Below are 26,857 nucleotides of genomic sequence, written 5' to 3'. Positions count from 1 at the left end.
TTGGGGATGGTGATGCCTCCCATCATCTTTTTCCCAAGAATTGTTTTAGCTATCCTTGGACGTTTGTTATTCCATATGAATTTTAGGATTGCTTGATCCATTTCTTTGAAGAATGTCATGGGTATATTTATAGGGATCGCATTGAATCTGTATAACGCTTTAGGGAGTATTGCCATTTTGACAACATTGATTCTCCCTATCCACGAGCAGGGTATATGTTTCCATTTCCTCATGTCCTCTTTAATTTCATGGAGTAGCGTTATGTAGTTTTCTTTGTAAAGGTCTTTTACTTCCTTGGTTAAGCTGATTCCGAGGTACCTGATTTTCTGGGGCACGATTGTGAATGGGATTGCTTTTTTCATGTCCCTTTCCTCTGCCTCATTGTTTGCATATATGAAGGCCATGGATTTTTGGGTATTGATTTTGTAGCCTGCAACTTTACTGTATAAGTCTATTGTTTCTAAGAGTTTCTTAGTAGAGGTTTTAGGCTTCTCTAGATATAGTATCATGTCGTCTGCAAATAGTGAGAGTTTGATTTCTTCCCTTCCTATCTGGATGCCCTTAATCTCTTTTTCTTGTCTAATAGCTATCGCAAGTACTTCCAGTACTATATTGAAGAGGAGTGGTGAGAGTGGGCATCCTTGTCTTGTGCCCGATCTCAGAGGAAAGGCCCTTAGTTTTTCCCCGTTGAGGATAATGCTTGCCGTAGGCTTGTGATAGATGGCTTCGACTATCTTGAGGAAAGTTCCTCCAAACCCCATTTTGGCGAGGGTTTTCATCATGAAAGGGTGTTGGATCTTGTCAAATGCTTTCTCTGCATCTATTGATATGATCATATGGTTTTTATCTTTACTTTTGTTGATATGCTGGATTATGTTGATTGATTTCCGAATGTTAAACCATCCTTGCATCCCTGGGATGAATCCCACTTGGTCGTGATGTATGATCTTTTTGATGAGTTGTTGGATCCTATTTGCTAGTATTTTGTTGAGGATCTTCGCATCGGTGTTCATCAGGGAAATTGGTCTGTAATTTTCTTTCTTAGTGGTGTCTTTGTTTGCTTTTGGTATTAGGGAGATATGTGCTTCATAGAAACTGTTTGGGAGAGTTCCTGTTTTTTCAATTTCCTGGAAAAGTTTGAGGAAAACAGGCAATAGGTCTTCTTTAAATGTTTGGAAGAATTCGCCAGTGAAACCATCTGGGCCTGGGCTTTTGTTTTTGGGGAGGTTTTTGATTACCGTTTCAATTTCCTTAACATTGATGGGTCTATTCAGGTATTCCAGGTCTTCTTTCTTCAGTGTTGGGAGATTGTAGGAATCAAGGAATCCATCCATTTCTTTTAGGTTCTCCTTTTTTGTGGCATAAAGACTTTCAAAGTAGTCTCTAATGATCTTTTGAATCTCACTGGTTTCTGTTATGATGTCCCCCTTTTCATTTCTGATTCGATTTATTAGAGTTTTCTCTCTTTCTTTCTTTGTGAGACTTGCTAGCGGTTTATCAATCTTATTTATTTTCTCAAAGAACCAACTCTTTGTTTCATTGATCTTTCGGATTGTTTTTTTGGTTTCGATGTCATTAATTTCTGCTCTAATTTTTATTATTTCTTTCCTTCGGTCTGGTTTGGGGTCCTTTCTCTGGTCCTTTTCTAGGGTCTTGAGTCGTGAAGTCAAGCTATCTATGTGGGTCCTTTCTTCCTTCCTGAGGAATGCTTGGAGAGCTATAAATTTTCCCCTTAACACGGCTTTAGCTGCGTCCCATAGGTTTTGGTAGCTCGTGTCTTCATTCTCATTTGTTTCTAAGTATCTTTTGATTTCTTCCTTGATTTCCTTCTTGACCCACTCATTGTTCAACATGGAATTGTTTAATTTCCAGGTGTTTGATTTGATTATCCGTATTTGTGGGTGGTTAGCTTCTATCTTCAGTGCATCGTGGTCTGAAAAGATGGTTGATACAATTTCTATTTTTCCGATTCTATTGAGGTATGTTCTGGGGCCCAGTACATGGTCTATTTTTGAAAATGTTCCATGTGCACTGGAAAAGAATGTGTATTCTTTCTTTTTGGGGTGTAAGGCCCTGTATAGGTCTATTAGGCCTCTCTCTTCGATTTCTTCATTCAGAGTCAGTGTTTCCTTGTTGAGTTTTGTTCTTGTGGATCTATCTAGAGGTGATAAGGCCGTATTGAAGTCTCCGACTACAATTGTGCTGTTAGTGATGTCCTCTTTGAAGTCTGTTAGGAGTCGTTTTAAATATTTAGCCGGTCGTTCGTTAGGAGCATATACGTTTAAGAGTGTGATTTCTTCCTGTTGTACATATCCCTTGATAAACAGAAAATGACCTTCGCTGTCCCTTTTGATCTTTTTCATCCTGAAATCTATGTTGTCGGATACCAGGATGGCCACTCCAGCTTTTTTAAGGGGGTTGTTTGCTTGGAGGATTGTTTTCCATCCTTTGACTTTGAGTCTATGTTTACTCTGTTTGTTCAGGTGTGTTTCTTGCAGGCAACAGAATGTTGGGTTTAATTTCCGTATCCATTTAGCCACTCTGTGTCTCTTGATAGGTGCATTTAGGCCATTGACATTGAGAGAGATTATTGTGATGTGGTTTTGTGTCATCTTTCTGTGGGATTTGTTGTTCTTATGGGGCTCCTCCTTGTCTTACAGTAGCCCCTTTAGACCTTCTTTCAAGATTGGTTTTGAGTCTATGAAGTTCCTGAGCTGTTGTTTGTCTGAGAAATAGTGTATGGTTCCTTCGAGTTTGAGTGAGAGTTTAGCTGGATAAAGTATTCTTGGTGAGGCATTCATTTCGTTGAGTTTTTTCACTATGTCCCACCATTGTCTTCGGGCTCGGAGGGTTTCTTCTGACAGATCGGCCGTAAATCTGAGGGGTGCTCCTTTGTATGTGATTTCCCTCTTTGACCTTGCTACTTGTAGAATTGTGTCTCTATCTAGAGCATCCGCCATTCTGACTATGAGATGCCTTGGAGTCTTTTTATTTGGGTCTCTTTTTGCTGGCACTCTTCGGACTTCTTGTATCTGGACGCCTGCCTTCTCCAGCTCTGGGAATTTCTTAGCGATGATGTCTTTGACTATGTTTTTTTCATTGGCGTTACTTCCCTGTGGTTCTGGTACTCCAATGATTCTTATGTTGTTCCTCTTGAAGTCATCCCCCAGGGCTCTGATTCGCTCTATAGCCATTTTGAGGTCTTTGGCCATGATTTGTTGCTGTCTGTAAGCTTTCTGCAGCTCATCCTCAAGCTCGCTGATTCTGTCTTCGGCTGTAGTCATTCTGCTGTTGAGGGCATCTAGTGAGATTTTTATTTCATCTACCGATTGCTGTATTTGTGAGACTTCCGTTCGAAGGTTTGAAATTTCTGCTCTCATTTCTGCTCTGATTTCTTCCTGTATTTTCTTGGTAGACCGTTCGAGCGCTTGATTCATCTCCTCCCTTAATTTATTGGATGTCTGTTCCATAGTTGCTTGGAGTAGGTCGAATCTCCTCCATATTTCCTCTCTGAATTGTTTATCTGAGAGGTCGTAGATGTTGGGAGACTCTTTTGAGGTTTCTAGTATCTTTTGTTCTCCCTCTCTTGGTGGAGGGGATTTTCGCTGTTTCTTCATATTGTCACGGAAGTGCAGAGTTGGAACCTTGTAGTTCTTTATTCCTCTTCCTTTTTGTGGGAAGAAGGGGCTCCGATTGTGCTAAACTTCCGTTATTCCCTGATAGCTTTTATAGTGTCAGCCTAAGCTAATGGCTATTTTACATAAATGTTTGAGATCGCAAAAGTGAGTTTTCAAAGGAATACACAGTACGGATTGAGCTGAGGTAGCGAAGAATAACTGCGGCCGCGTTAGCGGCCGCCGCTCCCGAAAGAGGCCACGCCCACTTTTAGGCCACGCCCCCTGAGATGAGGACACGCCCCTAAGCAGCAGAGTGGGGATTGGTCAGGATCCGACGGCGGCGGCGGAAAGGTGCCAGGCAGGGGCTTCAGGAGAAGCCCCGAGCCGCGGCGGGCAGGGGGCGGGGAGGGGGCTTCTCCGCGCTGAGGCAGGCTCTCCAAAGGATTGCCTGTTTACCTGCAGGATGGAGATTGGTCAGGATCCGACGGCGGCGGCGGAAAGGTGCCAGGCAGGGGCTTCAGGAGAAGCCCCGAGCCGCGGCGGGCAGGGGGCGGGGAGGGGGCTTCTCCGCGCTGAGGCAGGCTCTCCAAAGGATTGCCTGTTTACCTGCAGGATGGAGATTGGTCAGGATCCGACGGCGGCGGCGGAAAGGTGCCAGGCAGGGGCTTCAGGAGAAGCCCCGAGCCGCGGCGGGCAGGGGGCGGGGAGGGGGCTTCTCCGCGCTGAGGCAGGCTCTCCAAAGGATTGCCTGTTTACCTGCAGGATGGAGATTGGTCAGGATCCGACGGCGGCGGCGGAAAGGTGCCAGGCAGGGGCTTCAGGAGAAGCCCCGAGCGGCGGCGGGCAGGGGGCGGGGAGGGGCTCAAGGAGTACTTGTTGACCAGCACAGAAATTAAATAGAAATCTAATCAAGAAATCTGTCATTCCCAGTCTAATGTTAAACAGATTCCTGGGCTTTTTGAAACACAGGCCATTGGGACAGGTCCTTACCACTAAACTGAGTGTCCTGGGTCATCCATCCATTATTTTAAGGAAAATTAGAATTTTAGGTTGTCTTATATTAGAAATGTTTTACTTTTCCTGGCTAAAATTTCTAAATACTGCTCTGAGTGCATGTAGTTCATCTTGTAAGAATCTTGTCTTGGGATGGTTTATCTGAAAACTGGTTCCGATATTTCCCCTTTGTATAGCTCTGAAACTTTACAGGTTTTATCAAGCAAGCCATTTTCTGGGCCTTTTGAGTTGTTGAGTTATTTCACCAGTAGACCGTTCATGGAAGCTCTCTATGTAAACTGTAAACAGCCTGGGACCTCTCAAATTAGAGAAACGTGTGAGCCATAATTCGTACAATTGTACTTTTCAACAGAGCCAAGTACACTGTTGATGACTAATAAATAATGGGTTACTTATTTGGGAATTGTTTGTATTGGCAGATGCCCTCAAGAATTCAGAGACTGTCTGTAAATGAAGAATGCCCTCGTTGTTAATTCAGCAAGGAAATTTTCTTGAATATCAAATCATTACTAAAATATAAGCAATTTCTCCTCCACCCACCACAGTAGATTTTTCATATAAGCCATTTAACCGTGCCTTATGATGATAATGTTGTTTCTGTGTGTGTGTGTGTGTGTGTGTGTGTTTGTGTGTGAAAAAAGGGTAAAGAACCTGGAAGTTTGCCAACTGCTTGTATCAATAAAAATAAAAAATAGCTTAAGTTAAAGAAGGTTTCTGTCTAACACAAGTTAGCCACTGAAAATTCAAATAGGAATATGTACCAAATGGGAGACAGCAGGATTCACAGGATGACTGGGTCGTGAAAGGCTGGTGAAGGAGAGGTGTTTGATATTTGACTGAGGCTTACCAACCTGGTGGTAAACTGGATGTTGGCACAAAAAAGAAAACTGTTGGAGAGTGTCCATGTGATCAGTAATAGAGGTTCTTGGGACTATAAACTTATCAGTAATATCAGAGCATGAAATACTGTAGGAATGGCTCTGGAAAATGGGACATGGGGCCACACAGGGAAAACTCTGCTTCTGTATCTTAAACAGAGATGCATCCCAATGTGATCTATAGCTTTGGCAAAAAGACAACATGTAGCTAATTGACTATACTTGGTATATAGCAGTCAGGAGGAGCCTGACAACTAGACTAATTTGATGTAAAAATAGTGTCTGTTGTTAACATGTGAAGGGTGTGAGGACTCTAATTTTATTAAAGAATATTTCATAAGTAGAACTTTCTGGTTAGATTTCAAATCGTGTGGAGACTGCATATGAAGAGAGTCGAAGAGAAATTTTGAAAATGGCTTTATAAGTTGGGTGATAGGGAAGATGAGCAAACACGGAAGGAAGGAACAAGTATTTCGGCCTTGCACACCATCATATTCCTTAGGACTGGGGGATACTGTTGTCTGTGTGTTTTAAGTATTTAATAACCAGGGCTGAGCATATACTGCATAAGGCAGAGCCAAATTGACATGTTGAATATTTTAAAACTTGTGTGGTTTCTTGGCACTACTGCCACCTACCTCACAAAGGCAAAGGTTAAAATCATGGTAGTTGGCTAGAAAAAACATTTTCCAGTGTGAAGCAGCAAAATCTTGAATAAAACTGACTTATAGGACTTTTAAGTGGAGATACTGAAAATAGAATTTTAATAATTTTAGAAATACACATAAACTATAGCAAGCATTTTTTTCTGTTGAACATTTGAATATAAATATTATGAAATAATAAAAAATGAGATATTTAAAACCTTTTCTATCTTGATTAGAAACCATTAAAACTCATTTTAGGTTATAAAATTAACTATGAAAAAGAAGAAAATAATTGTTTTTGTGTTACTGGAAGTCAGATACACATGGTGAAGAAGTGAAATAATCTCTTTTTATTTTGCTTTTTTCAGGTGCTGGTGAATCTGGGAAAAGCACAATTGTGAAGCAGATGAAGTAAGTCGATTTAAAGTCATGTTTTCTTACATTTAACTATATGCTTCCACCACAGGAAGTAACTATTATCTTTTTTGTCCATTTAGAATCATTCATGAAGCAGGCTACTCTGAAGAGGAATGTAAACAGTACAAAGCGGTGGTCTACAGCAACACTATCCAGTCCATCATTGCTATCATTAGGGCCATGGGCAGATTGAAGATAGACTTTGGTGACTCAGCTCGGGCGGTAAGTTATTAAACTCACATAGAAGCAAGCCTGATGAGTAATGAAAATAAGTTGCCTAATAATACCCCACTATGCAGCATAGATTTACCAAACATCTCTCTGAAACCGACCACTTACTCAGACTAGACGAAAGGATCGTAGTCGGTGAAGTGAGTCAGACATTCAAGTGATTGTAATGAGAATATGAAGAATATTTACTCTTTCGTTTGCCTTGCACGCGGCCAACTCAGGTTCGATTTACCCCTCTAGGAGAGCCCGGCGAGTTACCGAGAGTATCTTGCCTGCACAGCAGAGCCTGGCAAGCCCAGAGCCCGTGGTGTATTCGATATGCCAAAAACAGTAACAAATCTCACAATGGGGACGTTACTGGTGCCCGCTCGAGCAAATGGATGAGCAATGGGATGACAGTGACAGTGACTTATTATTATTATTACTGGCTTTTTAGCCATACCTGGCTATCCTCAAGGCTTATTCCTGGATCTGAGCTCAGGATTCACTCCTGGAGGGGCCTCTGGAACCATATTTGGTGCAAGGGATTGAACCTGGGTCTGCTTTATACACAGGAAGTGCTCTTCTATCTTTCCAGCCCTATACTCTGCCCTTTATTGCAGTGCACTTTCCTTATCCATTAGTTCACTTGGACAGCTGAATAATCAGGTCAGTATTTTCTGTACAATTAGTGGTACTTGGTACTACTCTTACCTCCTTAACACATTTTGCTAATTACTCCCAGGTTTAGTTAAGAGCCTGCATTGGCACTCTTCAAAAAACAAAGTTTATTTTTTCTTTTTAATTTGGAATGTTGAAATGGTTCTTTGAATTCATACTAGAATACAATGCAATCTAATCACATAAAATGAGAACAGTGTAAAAGTTTTTCTATCTTAGAAATAGGAAAATACTGTTTGGAACACTTATCAGAAATTTCCTGCTACAGGAGCCCTTTGGAGATAAGCTGGTTCCAGGACTTAATCAGTAAAGGAACTGGAACCCAAAAGATAGTATGATATAAAGACTGTCACAGCTGGTGGTAACCAAGTCGATGTAACTTTGCTTTTTGGTATTTGACCCAATAACTTTTTTGGGGGTTAGATTGGGAGCAGCCCTTGTTCAGTCCATCTGGCACTGTCTTCTTTTCCTCTCTTGGTGTGTTTCTTGCATGATGTGTTCACATTTTATTATTTGTATAGTTTATTCTTCATAGATTCTATCCTTGCATGTTAAAACTTAACCAACCCAAGACCTGTAACTGACTCTCTAGCAATTTTTTTAATATTTGTAAAAAAAAGAGTTGACGACCACTACACTAGCACTACTGTTTAGAGTTTCTTCATTATGCATTCAGCTTTGTGTGTATGTGTGTGTGTGTGTGTGTGTGTGTGTGTGTGTGTGTTGCATGCAGTCTTCCCATTACTGTGGAGACTTTTGGTATAGACTACATAGTTATCTTTATCTTTTTTTCTTTTCTGTTTGAGTGGGTGTGAGGCAACATCCAGCAGTACTCAATACCTCAATACCTGGCTCTCTGGGGCTGGAGCGATAGCACAGCGGGTAGGGCGTTTGCCTTGCACGCGGCCGACCCGGGTTCAAATCCCAGCATCCCATATGGTCCCCTGAGCACCGCCAGGGGTGATTCCTGAGTGCAGAGCCAGGAGTAACCCCTGTGCATCGCCGGGTGTGACCCAAAAAGCAAAAAAAAAAAAAATACCTGGCTCTGTGCTCAGGGGTCACTCCTGGTGGGACTCAGGAGGTCCTATGGAGTGCTGGGGATCAAACTGAGGGTTGACCATCTGCAAGGCAAGTGCCCTGCCTGCTGTCCTGTCTCTCTGGCCTATAGTAGATTTTTAAAACCAGAAGCTCAATTCATGTAGATAGAAAATAAAGCAAAATGAAAGCAGTGCTGGTGGAATCTATAAAATAAATCTTGTTTATTTACTGGAGGGGGCTTGGGATGGAGGATAGGCTTCTAAGCATTGTTCTGGAGCCTGAAAATCCCACCCTATATTCTCGGACAAATGGCCTTGAAGATGTGGTGCTGTTCAGGATGTGATGTCAGCGTTGCCTTGACCACCCCAGCAGTCTTAGGGGTACTCATGGCTGCATAATCGAGGGGCTCTGAGGATTCCAGGGATGCATCTGGTGATGTTCTATGGACCCACTTGATGTCAGGTGCCAAGCCAGGGTTGATGGCATGAAAGACCTGTGCTGTTTAACCCTTGTAAATCTCTCCAGCTCCTACTTTATCATATAAATTCTAATAATTTTAGTAAATTTCTGGGACATTGTCATTTGCTTTGATTTTCCTTTAAAGATTCAAAAGCATAGTGTGCTTAAATTTGCAATAGCTTTCAAGATCATTTAAATAATGATCCTCCATATATTTGTCTTCTGAGACTAGATTTGACCCTTATTCATTTTTTTTAGACTCGTCTCCACTGTTCATTCAGTTTATAACATATTCATCATTCAGTCATCTAAAAATGCTTTTTGATCTCTGTCTTATCACAGACAGGACTAATCCTTAGATTAAAAAAAGAAGAAGAAAAAAAGATATAAATTGTAGCACTGTCATTCTGTTGTTCACCAGTTTGCTCGAGTGGGCACCAGTAACGTCTCTCACAACTTGTGAGACTTGTTACTGTTTTTTGCATATTGAATACACTACGGGTAGCTTGCCAGGCGCTGCCATGCAGGCAGGATACTCTCAGAATCCCGGGCTCTCCGAGAGGGACGGAGGAATCAAACCCAGATTGGCCACATGCAAGGCAAATGCCCTACCCGCTGTGCTATTGCTCCAGTCCCATTCACCAATTCCAATGATGACTTTTTAATCCTTTTTCTTTTTTCACATACCATATTGTTGCGCATTTCGCTTTTGGACGTGAATAATCAAAAGATTTTTATAGTCTTCATTTCAGATGACAGTGAAGGGCCAGTACAAGCAGCTTTTTATGATATTTATTATCATGCTTTAATAAAATGATAATAAAAGACATCTTAATAAAGATGTCTTCTAATTTCAGCCTTATTATTATAGCTCCTCCTTTTCATTATTATTATCATTATTTGTATTGTCAAAAACATTCCAGACAGTGCTAGAGCCACCAGGACCATGCCAAGTGGGAATGGGGGGGTATCTGGAAGAGGAGAGCTGAGGGCCTTTGGTGCCTCGGATCTAAGTGACGGCCTCACCAGATTAGCCATGTACTAATTCGTTGAGCAGTCTTCCTCAGGTCCTGTTTTCTCACCCCCCTCCTACCCTACTAATCTGATTTGGTCTTAGTTTCCATGTTGACTGAAACATTGTTCTCTCAATAGGGACTTTTTTTCCCACTTGTTTGCAGATGCTTGGATATAATTTGTTTTACTCACATTTGCTTCACATGTCCTAATATGATCCACTTTACCTGACTCTACTTATATCCTAGTAACTATTCCTTTTCTATCTACCGAATATTCTTTCTATTTGGTTGTTGTTACTGATGCATCACACAGGTATTCTCATGTTAGTTTTGATCATTTTATTTTATGTCCTAGGTTCACTTGCTTCTGCCCAGACTTTAATATTTTAAAGGACTTGTGCTAAAGAAAGCTAATATTAGTTGAATATGATGAGACTGTGAAGAAGGGACATTGGCATGTCGATTTAAAAAGTAACAGCTTTCTAGATAAAAATATGGAAACAGCATTCTGTGATTAAGAAGATACAATATGTTCTAGGGCCAAATATATTTCTGTTTCTAACATATCAATTCCTGGAAATATGAGCGCTGGAACAAAGTTATTTAATCTTAATGATTCCTTCTACTTACTTTCTCAGAGCCTCACAAGCATAGATATTATCAGCATTTTAATTTATAATATAAAATGATTGAAAGAGACTTTTATCCTAGTTTATATTTTTTCTGAATGTTAGTGAGGTTGAGAACTCTTTGTATTTTTTTCCTGAACTTCTTTTAGTATTTTTTGCTCAATTCTATTAAGGTGACCTTTTCACATATATTCTGTTGAGTATTAGGAATATTAACCTTTGTATTTTTTAAATATTTCTGATAGTATATTTTTTCACTTTTTAAAATAATTTTGCTACTTGAGTTTTATTTTGTCATCATCATCATCATTGTCATCCCATTGATCGTCTATTTTCTCGAGCGGTCTCAGTAACATCTCCATTCATCATAGCCCTGAGATTTTTGAAGCCTCTCTTTACTCATCCTTCCCAGCAGTGCTGCATTGGAGGCTCTTTCAGGATCAGGGGAATGAGACCCATCATTGTTACTGGTTTTGGCATATGAATACGCCACGGGGAGCTTGGCAGGCTCTCCCATGTGGGCAGGAAACTCTCGGTAGCTTGCCAGGTTCTCTAAGAGGGAGAACTAGGCTTGGTTTTATAGTCTCTGGATGTTGGCCGTTGATAGGATAACACGGCGCTGGGGGCAGTTTCTGGGTGTGACCGCTTACCTACTGGAAAATGGGCATCTGGGTGGAAGAGGCCCAATCCCGATCCGAGCAGGCTTGGAGATCTCAGCCCTGGGTCCCGAAAAAGAAAAATGTAAGAAACAGAAAATCATTGTTTATATAGGTAGTAGAAGGTAGGGGAGATTATTAATTCTGTCCCTGGAAAAAATACCTTTGTGCAGCCAAGAGAAGAAAAGGTGGGTTGGGGTAGAGCGAGAGTACAGCAGAGAGGGAATTTGCCTTGCATGCGGCCAGTTCATGTTCAGTCCCCGGCATCCCATATGGTCCTCTGAGCACCACCAGGAGTGATTCCTGAGTGCAGAGTCAGGAGTCACTCCTGAGCATTGCTGGCTGTGACCCAAAAAACCAAAAAAAAAAAAAAAGTAAAGAAAAGGAGGGGAGGGCACAGAAATAAAAAGGAAAAGGAAATGGGAAAGGGAAAGGAAAGGCAAAAAGAAGAGGGCTGGAGAAATGGGTTTATTTATTTATTTATATTTTTTGCAATTTGTTAAGATCAATGTCTCTTACTTGAAATACAGTCTTCGGTTCACAGCGGAAGGGCATTTGCCTTTCACGAGGCCAACCCGTGTTCGATTCCTCCACCCCTCTCGGAGAGCCCGGCAAGCTACCGAGAGTATCTTGCCCGCATGGCAGAGCCTGGCAAGCTCCCGGTGGCGTATTGGATATGCCAAAAACAGTAACATTAAGTCTCATAATGAGAGATGTTACTGGTGCCCGCTCGAACAGATCTATGAGCAACAGGATGACAGTGAAAGTGACAGTGACAGTGACTTTTGCTCTTCTAAGGGGTCGAGAGATAATAGAGTGAGTAGGGCATTTACCTTGCACAGGCCTGGCCTGGATTCAATTCCCAGTGTACCATGTGGTCCCCCAAGCCTGCCAAAGTGATCCCTGAGCACAGAACCAGGAATTAGCATGAGCCCAAGCTGGTGTGGCAAAACAAGAAAAAAAAAATTCATTTTTCTAGAATGTCATTTACCTGTAAATATTATTTTCTCTGGTTAGGAGGGAATCTTTTTTTTTTCTTGTGATGAAAATTTTTTAGTGTATACAAAAGAAAACATTTTGGGCTGGTGGAGCAATAGCACAGCGGGTAGCGCATTTGCCTGGCATGCTGCCAGCCCAGGTTAATTTCCCAGCATCCCACATGGTCCCCTGAGCACTGCCAGGAGTAATTTCCTTAGTGCAGAGCCAGGAGGGACCCCTGTGCATCTCGGGGTGTGAGTTGGGTGGGAATCTTAAGTGTATTCTATTTATTTGATCAACTCTTGATTTAAAACATTTTTTTAAAAAACCCTATTCCTCTGTGACTTCCAAATGCTATCAGTAAGTAGATTGCTTCAAAACAACCATGAATTTCCTATTGAGAGTGTCCATTCCTTTCTCAGATCACTTTCACTGACTAAATTACTAACCCTCTCTAACTTTTTTTCATCCTAAAATGAATGTATAATCCTGACTAGGATTCAGGAATAGTGACATCAATGTGAATTGCAATGTTTCATGGTTATAGTGGATGCCAAATAAATACTGCTACTATTGTTGTTTGTAATTATTGCATTAGTGTCATAATTTTTGTCAGTCACATTTCTTTTCTTTGTAAGATTAATTTTATCAGTAGTATCAAAAGGTACAACGATCCTGTACACTGTTTACGTAAATTTCAGTGTAGTTATACCTTGTTCTTCCCCATAAACTTGAGACCAAACTTACTTCTCCTCATTCCAATTAAAACAGAAATTCTGTTGGTGTTTTGCTTGGAATTGCATTTTAATATATAGTGTTATTTAGAGAGAATTGACTGAGGATGTAAAATTTTGAGGGATACTGACCAAAGTACCTGTGGTTTGCTTCACATTTGGCATATTTGCAAAGCAGATTGTGCATTATTTAAACATGAGGCAGCAAATTATTTTTATAGATGCCATAGAACAATCAAATTTTGTGCCTAGTATCTTTGAAAATTCTCAGAATGAGTGTAGTTAATTTGTGAGCGAAGCTCTATTGGTAGATTATTTTAAATAATATGAAGTTAGGAAAACCTTTTATATAAAGACCTATTAGTATGTCTTTGATACTGCATCATTTCAAACAGTACTACTAGAAGTATGGTTCATGCCCCATATTTAGTTCATTTCACGTGTAATTCATAAAGTCTTCCAGATTGCTAGACTGTGTTTTAAAAAAAGATGATATCAGTTTACCTTGCTACTAACAGTAGTTTATGAGACTGCCTTTTGTTAGGATCTTTGTTAGTCCAGAATAAATAGTCTCACATTAAGAAAAAAAGATTAACTTATTAGTAAGTCTTCAATTTGATTTTCAATGTTAGTGAAAGTGTTTAATTTGCTTATTGTCATTTTCTGTGTTTTGCTTTTTCTGTTAGAGGACTTATGTTATCCTTTCTTTACCTTTTAGAGATTTGGTGTTTTCATTATATATTTGGTTGTTGGAATGTACACATTATTTACCAGTTCCACTAATACAAATGTTCCTCAGATTTTTCCTCATTGTATTTTTATAGTACAATCTTTAATTTTTGCATTATTTTTGCTTCTAAAAACAGTAGACTATTTATGTTACAATTTTATATTAACTCTTTTTCTGGGAGTTGCAGGGGGGTGGACACGCCATGCCCAGCAGTATGCAAGGCTTACTCCTGGTTTTATGTTCAGGAATCACTCCTGGAAATATTCTGGAGATCAAAGGTGGTGTTGGAGGTAGAACTGGGGTCAGCCACATGCAAATCAGGTGCCTTAACCCATGCATTCCCTCTCTAGTCCCTTAACACTCATTTGACAAGGTCGAGTGTGTTCAGGGTAATATGAGGGTAGAGGATTAACACTCATTTGAAATGTACTGTGCACCTCTAATATTTTCTCCTCAGTTACTGATTATCAGAAATAAGCATAAAGTTCTTATTTATGCATAAACCAGCATAAACAAGCATAAAGCAGAGTTCTATTTGTAAAACAGATGTAACCAAAATGTTCTTGACATAGTGAAACTCATGCTTATTGCCATTTAATTTATTTCTTTTCGAGAGCTTTTGAGCCACACCTCTACTAGGTGGCTTCTCCTTGCTTTCCGCCTGGGGGTTATTTCTGGAGGTGCTGGGAGAGTCAGGTGATGCTAGGGATTGAACGTGGACAGCCATATGCAAGTTAGTGCATTGAAGCTCTATTCTCTCTCCAGCCCTTTGCTTCAGTTTTGTCAAAAAAATTGTTAACTAAATATAACATGGATTATTTCCTTCTTAAGCTTTTGTCCTTTTATGTAATGTTTTGGGGTAAAAGTTAAATTACTTCTTGTTCTCCTGCTTGGCTTATTTTTAGTTTGATTACGTTGTATGTTTAGACAATAAATAAATGCTTGTGTCTCAAAAGTAGGTATTTCATGTCTGAGATAGGCACCATGAGTTGTAGAGATGACTCCACTGAAGTTCTTAGAATTTCCTTAAAGATATACTAGCCTTAGGGAAAACAGTACAGCTTTGTTAGATTTGGAGGAGTAAATGTATACTCTGGGTGTGTGGTAGACTAAATACATGTAAGTACATAAGCAGTTCCCATTTTTTTGTGCTGAGTAAGAATTTCCACATTTATAGTACCCATGACATCAGTAGATTATTACTGTGTTCCAGAATTCAAGGGATCACTGGTTTTGCGCTCTTTATCGTATTATTCTATCCTTGTAATTAGGGACTACTATTTAGAAGTACTTTCTAGCGTCATTTGTTTAACTCTTAATTTAACTCATTATTTTTGCCTAATTCTTTTCTAGTAATCATGTAGTCTCTTCCTCTTCCTGGGTAGTTCTCTTCTAAGTTCTCTTCCTCATCCTGGACAGTCTCTTCTAAATTCTCATAAATAACTCCTTAAAAAAAAAAGAATCGTTTAAGGACAATGTCCAGGTATTCTCTGTGGGAAAATAAGAGCTTCTATGTCTCTTAGTGCTGTAGCATTTTATATATCCTCTCTGGGTTCCACAGCACGCGGTTGAATGAACTGGAACTTAGCATTCTCTAAATCATCTCATTATCATTTACCACTTCGTAATTTGCAAATATATTAATTTGCCTGTGTCCAAGATTTTTTTTCTTCCAGCAATTAATAGCCTAACAAATGACATTTATTTTCTTTCTGTCTCCACAAGAGTTATGGCAAGAGGCTTTCCTCAACTATATCTCTTCTGATTAAATTTCCAGCATTTTCTTCTGTAATGAGTCACCTATCTCTTTTACCCTATGTCACGCATACAGTGCACTTGTGTTTAGTGTTCTTTTTTTTAAGAAAACTTTTGAATCACACCCAGGGTTGCTCAGAGATTACTCCTCGCTCTCTACTCAGGGATCCTGTCAGGGACCGTGTGGTACTGGGGATTTACTCTAGATTGGCCACATGCAAGGCAAGCAAGCTCCCTACTCGCCATGCTGTGTCTCAAGTCCTCATGTTTATGTCTCTACGTGCACACCCCCTTCCATGGCAAGATAGGACAGACTGTTGTCATGAAAATTTAAATTTTCTCCTGTCACTGGCAGTGGCTGCATGCAAATTATTGGCTAGTATTTATGATTGTGACTAACGCAAAGGGATTTCAAATAAACTAATTTGCCTCTTTGTGCCTCAGATTTGTTTTATATAAAACAAAACTAGGTAGATCACTTTCCTAAATCACTTTTCTGCTCAAATGTGTTTCCTTGAAACTATATAGAGATATCTATTCTGTGGATAACATTTATTCCAATTAAGTTTTCAAGAAGAGACTAATTTACATTTTGTGAAGAACAGTCATTTTTAAATGTCACACAGAGACGGAAATTCGTAGATCCTGATTACAAAACGTTTTGTGTCCTTTTTTTTCCATGCTTCTAGAAGGTTTGAAGAAAATGTGATCTTATGTCCCATAAAAGGGATGTAATTCTCTATTGAAATTGTATGATGGTATAATAAAAGTTCACTTTAAAACCCACAGATGGAAAGTGCTTTTCTACAAAGTTTGAATTTGCTCAATAAAAATGAACAAATTTAGACTTTTGTCTTTGATAGTTATTTGGAAAGCTGAATAATTGCTTACTAGAAAATGATAAATTAATTATAATGTCTCGAAACCATGCTATGTTGGGTGTTAATAAGGATATTTACAGATGTCATTTGCATGCATTTCTCTTGTGATTTACTAGAAAGAAAAGCATGCTTGGTAATATGTTCCCATGCTGAGAGACTTAATCATTTTCTATGATGAGTTCCATCTGGAAAAAAAAAATGTTTCACAAATTGGCAACCAGTGAGCTTATGTTGTTAGCTAATATTCTTTGCTAGCCTTGTCACCAAATGCTTCTCTTCTAAACTCCTTATTATAATATATACTATTACTTTGTATATAACTTAATACTTTGGAAAAGAGCCCTTTGAGTAAAAGTTGAGTTGTTTACCAGTTCACATAAAGTTGCAAATCTTAGGCCAAAGAGAATCTCTGATGGATAGTAGTTTCATGTCTCCCCTATTTCTGACTCAACTATATTTTGAATTCAAGAATAATTTTATTTTATTTTGGAAGGGAGGGAGATTGGATCACATCCAGATATATTCATGGCTTACTCTTGAGTCAGTGCTCAGGAATCATTCTTTGTGGTTTTTAGGGGACCATATGTTTTGTCAGGGATAGAACTCCGGTCAACCATGTGCACGGCAAATAGCATGTTACCCTCTGTATTATCTCCCTGGCCTAATTTTTATTTTATTTAGCATTATAGCAGCTATAACATGTGGCTGTTAAGTATTTGAAAGGTCTAGACTAAATCGAGATGGATTATGTGAATAAGACACCAAAATTTGAACAGCATGTATAAAAACTTAATATGGAATCTTATTAACAATTCTAGTTGCATAGCAATATGATATTCCCTGTATAGTTAAATAAAATATAAAAATCATACTTTTCTTGAACTTTTAGAAAAGGGCCTCTTCTACCAGTTGTATGTCAGTAGATTATGTTATGTTTCTTTTGGACAAAACTGACCCCAGGTGGTTGATTACCTATAAGTCAGTATAGCTTTAAATATAAATATATAAGCTTACACAATTACTGTTAGGCAAAACTTAAACTCACATATTGTTTTCCTTTGTTAAAAATGTTTTGTTGCTATCTTATCTAGGCATCGTGAGTGTTTCTACTCCAAGGTTTTGCTGCTTTTATTTTCTGTGCCTGAGTTAGCAAACACCTACCCTAGTGTCTTAGCCCATTGATTTTTTTTTAATATAAAAAAATAAAATTTTTATAGAAAAATTTTAAAGTGGTTTTAAAGTGAACTTTAAGATCTCTTTAAAAATATCAGACTATTCTGTGGGATAATACTTGCTTATCCCACATTGATTTCTCTCTTCCTTATACTTTTTTGGTTTTCTATATTATATCAGAAAATGAGCAACTCAGTTATACTCTATTTGAAAGTAATTTTTAAATGATGTATATAAAATTCTTAAATTAGAAATATTATGAGGTGGGAAGAACAAGACCTTTGTTCTGCTTTTTTTCAAAAGTGACCACCTTTGGTGTACAGCAGACTTGCTGTGGGTAACTGGTTGGTATGCCTCCTTTCTCAGCTATACGTGTGGTCATCCTTAGCCTTCCTTGTGTTGTGTTAAGATATTCCAAGTACCACAAAACATGAAGTCATGTTTTAAGGTTATATTCTTTTGGTTAAGACTTTTTCTTTTTTCTTTTAAATCTGTGTGTTGGAGAAGTAGAACTTATGGCACCAGTAAAAAAAGGAAATTCACTTTTATGCTTTTTTACAATTTCCCTTTCTACTTCAATCTGTAATTGTAGGATTACATAGCTTCAGGTAGTTTAGGTTTATTGGGTTGCTCCCGTCACAGTGCTCCCATTCCTCTGTGTTTATTTGTACCTTCTTTCTTAGTGTTCTGTTAACTTGTAAATAATGTTTTTCTCTTTTCCTTGAATCCTTTGCATAGTTTATTCAGAGCAAGTCCTTTTTGTATGGACAAAGAAAGACATTTAATTGGCCTTGAATATTATTAATTCCCGGGCATCTGCTTTCTTGACTGTAGCCTCAGCTGCCCTTACTTCCTAGCATCCCCAAAGCAGGGTCCCGACATGGGACAAGACGGACTCAGGGCAAGCGGTAAGTTATGTACTACCCTGGCATCGAGATGGGCCTGGCCAAAGTGTCTCCTTCTTAACTGTAAGTTAAGAGTCTGATCATGGACCAGTGCTGTCATGATCTTAAAGTAATGATGAGACTAGGACCCTGCTAGGGATAGGAAAGACTAATCTGGCCTGAGCACTGTAGTCTGAGATTGAGATGACCCCAGGAGAGCAATTCTAAAAGTTTAATACGTCTCTTGCTATGCCCATACAAAACTCATATGTTTGTTGGACAAGGAGAAGAGAAACACAACCATGGGATTTTATCATTGATGGGTCCTGCTGAAAGCTTGAATTGTTACATTGTAGATTCCAGGCTCTAGCCCAGCCTAGTCTTTGGGATGTAGATTTCAGGTGCTGCTTAGTTTGTAATTGACAATGTAGATTTCATGTGGCAGCCCAGCCCAGTCTTTGGTATGTAAATCTGAGTGTTTTTTGGTGTACAGCAGACTTGCTGTGGGTAACTGGTTGGTATGCCTCCTTTCTCAGCTGTATGTGTGGTCATCCTTAGCCTTCCTTGTGTTGTGTTAAGATATTCCGAGTACCACAAAACAGGAACTCATGTTTTAAGGTTATATTCTTTTGGTTAAGACTTTTTCTTTTTTCTTTTAAATCTGTGTGTTGGAGAAGTAGAACTTATGGCACCAGTAAAAAAAGGAAATTCACTATTATGCTTTTTTACAATTTCCCTTTCTACTTCAATCTGTAATGTCTTTCTTTTTACTTTTTTGTTAATGGTATTTGAATGTTCAGGATGATGCCCGCCAACTCTTTGTGCTTGCTGGAGCTGCTGAGGAAGGTTTTATGACTGCAGAACTAGCTGGAGTTATAAAGAGATTGTGGAAAGACAGTGGTGTACAAGCCTGTTTCAACAGATCCCGAGAGTACCAGCTTAATGATTCTGCAGCATAGTAAGTAATCAGAACTTCAGAACTAAACTATCAAGAATAATTACTTGCAAGTCAAATATACCTCCAAGTCAATTTTTGCTGCAGAGTTGGCTGACACATTCTTATACAACTCTGGATGTTTAGAATGACAATATTTGAAAACTTGGTCTCATTTTTGGTCAGTGTTTGTAGACAGCAGTGCTGTTGTTTTGTGTCCACAACTACCTCGAAGGATTGTACTTATGTAACTGTAATTGAATTATGCAGAATATGTCTGTTTCTAGTATATTTCCAAGAAAATAATGAAAATAATTGTGACTTTTCTGAGTTCACCCTAAATTTAGACTTATCTCTCATCAGCCTGGCACTAGCCAAAGGGGACTCGCTGATGGAGAGGATAACTGATTGGAATCTTTTCAATATACTGGTTGTGAAAAGAGTTAACTTGTCTAGTGAAACATGCTTCTGTAAAGGGCTGCTTATGAATAAGACAATGTTTTCTGCTTAGAATTTCATGACAAGTTTTATAATAAAAAGGGGAACCAGGAAATAATTATGGAATGTGATAACAGAATATTGCTATGTTTAATTGACTCATATTTTCCTGTGTGACTTCGATACCTAACAAGTTGCAGAAAAAATAAATAAATAAAGGGCTGCTTATGAGACCAAACTCTTTCTCGCTTGAGAAAATATTTATGTACTAGGAAATTGTAAATTGTGTGTGTTGATATTTTGCACATATGTAAGTACAGGTTTTTTGGGAATAAAAATTGTGCCCTGTTTTTACAGGTGGTAGTCTCATACAGTGTGTAAAGCAAATTGTAATACAATCTAATGATGAAATGTTCTGATTTATGCTTCACAAGTTTTAAAAAAGTCAAGTATCTGTTTTCAGAGCTTAGTATATATTATCATGAATATCATATATAAGTAGCATTAACTGGTATTAATATATGTGCTGTGCACTCAGGTTCCAAGATTATTCTAGTACTATCTAGACCAAGATGTGCTTAACACAGAGTGAGAATTAATTGGAATATGACTGATATTAAATCATCTTGGTAAAAATGTGCACATTGTCATAAAGAAAAGTGAACTAATGTTTGTTAGTTTTGTCCTCATACTTAATAAAATGAATTATTTAGTTTGAGGAAAGGTCATGTTAGAGTACACTCCATAGGAGTTTTATAATGTTCTATTTATAAATATATAAATACATATATTACATATATTTTTTATATTTTTATTTAATCCTAAACATGTTGCTCATCTGGTGTCATGACCTGTGCTACAAAATTATTCCTTGAATTATTGAATAGGTCATTTTATTCTCACTTTATATATTCGTGAGAGAATGCTTTGTTTTATACTACTCACAAATTTACATTTATTGTCAAGTAATTTGATTCATAGTTACATTGAGGCTGTTGGTTTATTTTTTCCTATCTCTGCCACTGTACTATACCATAAATGCAGAAAGCTTTGTTTGATTCAACATTGTAGTTCCAGTGTCTAAGATAGTCGTCATTTAATATGCCCTGTGTTAATAATTAATGAACTAATAAGCCAAACTTTTTAAGGGATAAAGTTTAGAAAGATGACTTAGAGCAAGAACACATCTCAGACCAAATTGTTTACTTTGGCACCGTCAGAGAGACCTAAATGGAAATCACTGCTCGGGTCAGAAGCTGTTCTGTGCTGAGCCCAACTAAGGGCTGTATCCCTGCCATTACAGGATGCTTCTCAAGGACAGTAGATTGTATTTTGGGCGACTTCCTGAATCCCTTGAATCTGCTGCTTAAGAGCCCTTCTCCTGTTCCCAGTGCTCAGATATTCATTGAAAAAACTGTCACCTTAGCTCCCTATGATTGTGTATTAGTAATTCAGAATTCTTTTTTCTCCATCGTGATTGAGACTATCTTGAGTTCTGAGTTCTTGGTTGGAGATGGTGAATACTGTCAAGTTGTCTATTAAGACTAATTGTCATTATAAACCTGGCGTTGGTGATATTTTAACAGTTGAAATTGTTCCACGGTACCTAACTTCTTTTTTTGTTAGTTTGTTGAACTATAAATGTGTATTTTTTCCGGACTATGAGATGACCTCTAAGTGGAAGATCACATGCTTAGAAAGAAGAGGTCTTTAGATTGATCCTAGCACTGCCTGCCCCAACCCCTGCAAGATGGGCTGTGGCCCTAGTGACTTCAAGACACCACAGCACTGGCTTCTAGTAGCTCCAGGATTATCTTCTGTTCCTTACCCAGATCTTCTGGGTGTGACCCCTATTTAAACATTAATAAATAAGAGCAAGAAAAAAATACATAAATGTGCATTTGTAATGATTATTATAACTAGAGAAGCTCTAAGTAAATAAATGTGTCAGCATAAGCACATTTTGAATAATAGATTACATTTTCAAACACAAAATCTTTCCACAGTCTGTTCTATTTATATGATCACATTTTCTTAAGAAACAGATAAAACTGTGGGATTATCATTAGTGTGACATGTTATGGTCTCTCCAAGTGGTCTAGGATCAATTCCAGTCATATATTAATGGTATAATATATTTTTGGTTATTAGCTCAGTGTTTAGGTAACTTTCCAACCACATGGCCAACATGAAATATTCATGAGCTCCTTTTGTTTGCATCTCCCTCTCCCAAATGGCTGAAAAACAGGATTTCTTGGTTTGATGGGTTTTGGTTTGGGGGCCACGCCCAGCAGTTGCTCAGGGTTTATTCCTGACTCTGCACTAAGCAGTTCCCCCTGGCATGCTCAGAGACCATATGGGATCCCAGAAACTGGAACCCAGGTCAGTGAGCCTGCAATGCAAGCGCCCTACCTACAGTACTATCTCTCCAACTCCCAAAAAACAAGTTTAGAAGACAAGACTCATGTGAATTACAATAATTGGTGCCTAATGGCAGCCTGGATTCTATTTTCTAAGTTATCTTTCGTGGTTCCCCTCAAGTATTACAGAAAGTGGAATGATGCCTTCCACATTAAGCTGATTTTATCGGGTTCATTGACTACGTCCCGCCTTTTTATTATGCAGTGATGGTGATTGAACCAGGGCTCACACATGCAAGGCAAATGCTCTACTGCTGAGCTACATGTTTGGTCTCCTGACACCTATTTTAAAGTTGCACATAGTCGATGAGAGTAGCCATTTGAGGGTCTGAGAAACAAAATAGAACTATTTCTGTTTCCATGCTACTTTATTTGCTGCTTCTCTTGAGGAAGTGATATTTAATTTTCTTCCATTGCATCTTTTAGATTTCTAGTTGTAACCAGACTATCCAGAAATTCTTATTTATGCATTTCACATGTAGGTTTTCCATGATGCCACTGACTACCATGTAATATTGACACAAAATAGTGTGTGAAATCAAAAATTGCATGATATTCAAACCACTGACTTTATATATCAACATGGCACCATATACAGTTGAATGAGTAAATAAGACCATTGAGAAATAAAATACAGTGAATAGGGATTTGAGAGAGGCAGTAAAATATAATAGTAAGGGACTATTTCTATACCATTGTTCATATCTTAAAATAATAGATAATTATTGATTGAAAAGTAACATCAAATTTAATCTTTGACCAGAGGGGTTTTTCCTATTGCTCATTAACTGGGACTTCTAAACACTCAACAAAGGTGTAATTTCTGAAATGTACCCACCGAGCAACATCAGAAAAAAAATTAGTAAAGAAATTTAAAACGCAAATCCTGGTATGTATTTAGTTTGAGTGACATTCAGTAATTATTATTTGTTTTCTTGCCCAAGAAATAGAATTACTAATTACTGTTCCTAATAACAAGTACTTACATTTTAAAAAGCTAAAAGAGCTTCATGGCTGGAGAAGTATAAAACATGTTCATTTTAGTTGAAATTAACATGTAAGTAATGAAAACAAATTGGTTAAATTATATTAGTACACATTTTTTTAAAAAAATTCCTGGTAAATTTATGCTATTGCATGAATCAAAATGTTTAGTCTTTGCTTTAAATGATCTGTGTTGGCTTATTGATCTGTGTTGGCTTATTAACTATGAGCATATTGCTTTGATGATTTTTTTTCAGCTATTTGAATGACCTGGACAGAATAGCACAATCAAATTACATCCCCACTCAACAAGATGTTCTCAGAACTAGAGTAAAAACTACAGGAATTGTTGAAACTCATTTTACTTTCAAAGATCTTCATTTTAAGTGAGTATTTTTAAAATAAGATATATCAATTTAAAGACAAATACATTAATGGGATAAATGTCATGCTAACAAAGTTAAAATTTGGGAGTTGGAAATTCTAATTTTTTTCTTAGATTATTGTACAAAAGAATTTGGGGGTAAAGGAGGAAATTCTTTGGAAAATCATTTATATTTTTATTAAGGAAGAATTTACCCAAGGCTGGAGAAACAGTACAGGGATGAAATGCGTGCAGTGGGGGCTGGAGCGATGGCACAGCGGGTAGGGCATTTGCCTTGCACGTGGCCGACCCGGTTCGTTTCCCAGCATCCCATATAGTCTCCCAAGCACCGCCAGGAGTAATTCCTGAGTGCAGAGCCAGGAGTAACTCCTGAGCATTGCCAGGGGTGACCCAAAAAAGCAACAACGGAATGCTTGCAATGCATGTGGGCAGCCCACATGCAATGCAATCTCAGCAACACATATGATCCCCCAAGGACCACCAGGAGTAGGCGTTGAGCACAGATCCTGGAATAACCCTTATTACAAGAGGGTGTGGCCAAAATCTTATTCCCTAAAAAAAGAAAAAAATAGCCAGGGAAACTCTTTTTCTATTATTTTTTCACTGTGATTTTTCCTAAAAACGCTTATTTGGCTTTGCATTTTAAGAGTAAATGCTATTATGATATTATATATTTTAGGGAAGTTTTGTCATCTAACTGTAAGTGACAAAAGTTAGATGGATAGAACATATACTAACTTATAGAAATGTTAAAAGAGAAGGATTAGTTTTAAAATCAACAGTCTACTGATTATTACTATGTATTTTTATATAATACATGCTTACAGCATTTAGAAATAGGAGGATTCTTGGAGTTGAGTCCTCTTGTCTTATTTTACAGTCAACCAAGCTCAAGAAAGTTCATTGCATTGAATTCATATTTACATAACTACAAAGATTGCATATTTGTTTGCCATTCTACTTTTCTGTTATTTCCATAATTACTAGATTCATGATAATGAGGAAAAATCTCTGCTTACCTACAACCAAATGTACTTTTTAATTGATAAATTTTGGTTTTTCCTATAAAACTCTCTCTCTCTCTCTATCTCTATCTCTCTCTCCCCCTCTCTCTCTCCTCTCCCTCTCTCCTCTCTCCTCTTTCTCTGTGGTCTCGGGTCGCTTCCCCACACAGGGCAACTGATGCCATGTTCAGTCAAAGGAGGATAATGAGGGGGCCAGGCTGGTTCATGATCAGTTGCTGTTTATTCCATCCTTCCCACCGGCCTGTTCCAGTCTCACTAAATTCCTCATTCTCATCTCACTCTGCCCTCATTCCCTTCTCTTCCAGTCTATCACGCTCATCTCTCCGGTGTCTCTCGTCTCTTCACGCGCCTGCTCCTGCATTCTTCCCCATGTTCTTCTCTCTCTGTCCCCCTTGCTAGTCTCTCCACACTCCATCTTGCTGCCCTGGTCTCTCTCGAGTCTCTCACCAACTCCCTGCACTTCGGGTAGTCACCACACCTCACCTGGTAGCACAATCAGTATATCAAAAGCCCTTCCTGATTGCCCATCTGGCTCAAGGGTGGAAATACCACCTAAAGGTGTTTCTCCTCTCTTTAGTCCAATAACTTAATTAACGTCTTAATTAGCACCTTAATTCTGCTTTTTAATATTAGTTATTTTGTATGGACACAGTAAGAGATACTTGAAGCTTGTAGGGTGGCTCTCCTGAGGACATCTTACTATAGATCTCAGACTACGGTGCTCAGGCCAGATTAATCTTTCCTAACCCTAGAAGGGTCCTAATCCAGTTATTACTTTTTGGAGCATGAAAGATTTTGTCCATGTCCATGCTCTTAACTTATAGTTAAGTATTATGGCACTTCTGGCCTGGCCCATTTTGATACCGGGTTAGCTCACAGCTTGTCCTGGATCCATCCAGTCCCTGGTCAGGACCCTGCTTTTGGGGGTGCTGGGAAGTAAGGGCAACTGAGGCTTAAGTCAAGAGAACAGAAGCCCAGGAGTGAATATCATCTGGAGTCAATTAACGCCCAAGTGACAGGCTTGTCTTTTTAACTGCCTTCCTGTGTCCATAGAAAAAGGACATTGCTCTGAAGTAACCAATCATGCAAAGGACATTAAAGAGAAGAGAAAAACAATATTTACAAGTTAACAGCGTCTGATTAAGAGATAAAGGTGATTCACAGATAGAGCACAAAGAAAGAAGTTATAAGTAAATAGAGAGGAAAGGGGGCACTATGATGGGAGCAACCCAATAAACCTAAGGTCCCCTGTGACAAGGCATAAAGGACAAACCAGTATAATCCTACAAGTACAGAAACATGTGTTAGAAATAACATGGTATATTTAATTCTTTATGACGATGTTTTTAATTTTAATCTCATGCTTTTCCCAGAATTTACTTTTTTAATACCATGAAATTAGCAGATAAATTGTAATCTATTTGTGATATATATATATATATATATATGTAGTATTTACAGGAGACTTTTTATTTCTTTACAAATAAAATCTTTTCACAAGAATGTGTACAGATCACCTGAGGCTTTTTAAAAAAGTTATTACTTTCTCCATGTCAAAAATACAAAAAATAAACCCAGAAACAATCTACTAAAATTTGATAAATGGTATGATTTATCTGTTTTTGGTCTGCAGATACAACATCCCATATTGTTTTTTTAAACAGTTTAGTCTTTTCTTTTTTAGTTTTATTAAAAATTGTTGCAGTGATTAATTCTCATATGAGACTTTTAAAGTATATGCTGTGTAGTAGAATTTGCTAATGCTTGAATATAGTAATGATAATAAAGCAGACTTCCTGAAATTATTTTAAAAATTGGTACCTGTTCAAAAATTTAAAAAACACTGTTAAAAAGAAACTCGCCGTTCAAGTTTTGGCAAATTACTGTCAAATATATGTAATTTATAGTACTCTAATTCCCTTCATAGTATTTTTAATAAAGTACATTTTTTGTTAGAGTTTGTCATTCACTAATTTCATACTCAAGTTTGTGTAGTTGAGTTTTCCAGAAGACTAAAATTAAATGTTTTGTGTATGACAGCATTTCTCCAAAATTTATTTTCAAAAATGTTCTACCTTATTATAACCCCAGTATACCTCCCATCCTCCCCACCCCCTGCCTGTGTAACTGATAAATCTCACTTTACTTTCTCTTTACTTTGGTTACATTCAATATTTCAAAAAAAAAACCCTCACTATTATTATTAGGTGTTCCCTCTAGAGTCAGACCTGCTTTGAAGAGAAATCGGCCGCGTGGTTTTGGATTTCTGTATTT

General features: G+C 38.2%; 1 protein-coding gene across 1 annotated transcript in view; it reads left to right on the top strand.

The window, feature by feature from the left end:
- GNAI1 (G protein subunit alpha i1) overlaps positions 1 to 26,857 on the top strand; it is an 89,329-nt gene that overhangs the window by 50,006 nt on the left and 12,466 nt on the right. The window contains exons 2-5 of the mRNA XM_004602136.3: positions 6,525 to 6,567; positions 6,654 to 6,795; positions 19,198 to 19,355; positions 23,431 to 23,559. Of these exons, the coding sequence (XP_004602193.1) occupies positions 6,525 to 6,567; positions 6,654 to 6,795; positions 19,198 to 19,355; positions 23,431 to 23,559 (472 nt within the window). The remainder of the gene's footprint in view (positions 1 to 6,524; positions 6,568 to 6,653; positions 6,796 to 19,197; positions 19,356 to 23,430; positions 23,560 to 26,857) is intronic.

Source organism: Sorex araneus, chromosome 1, assembly GCF_027595985.1.
Source record: "Sorex araneus isolate mSorAra2 chromosome 1, mSorAra2.pri, whole genome shotgun sequence".
Taxonomy (NCBI): domain Eukaryota; kingdom Metazoa; phylum Chordata; class Mammalia; order Eulipotyphla; family Soricidae; genus Sorex; species Sorex araneus.
This window is presented reverse-complemented; position numbering and strand designations above follow the sequence as displayed.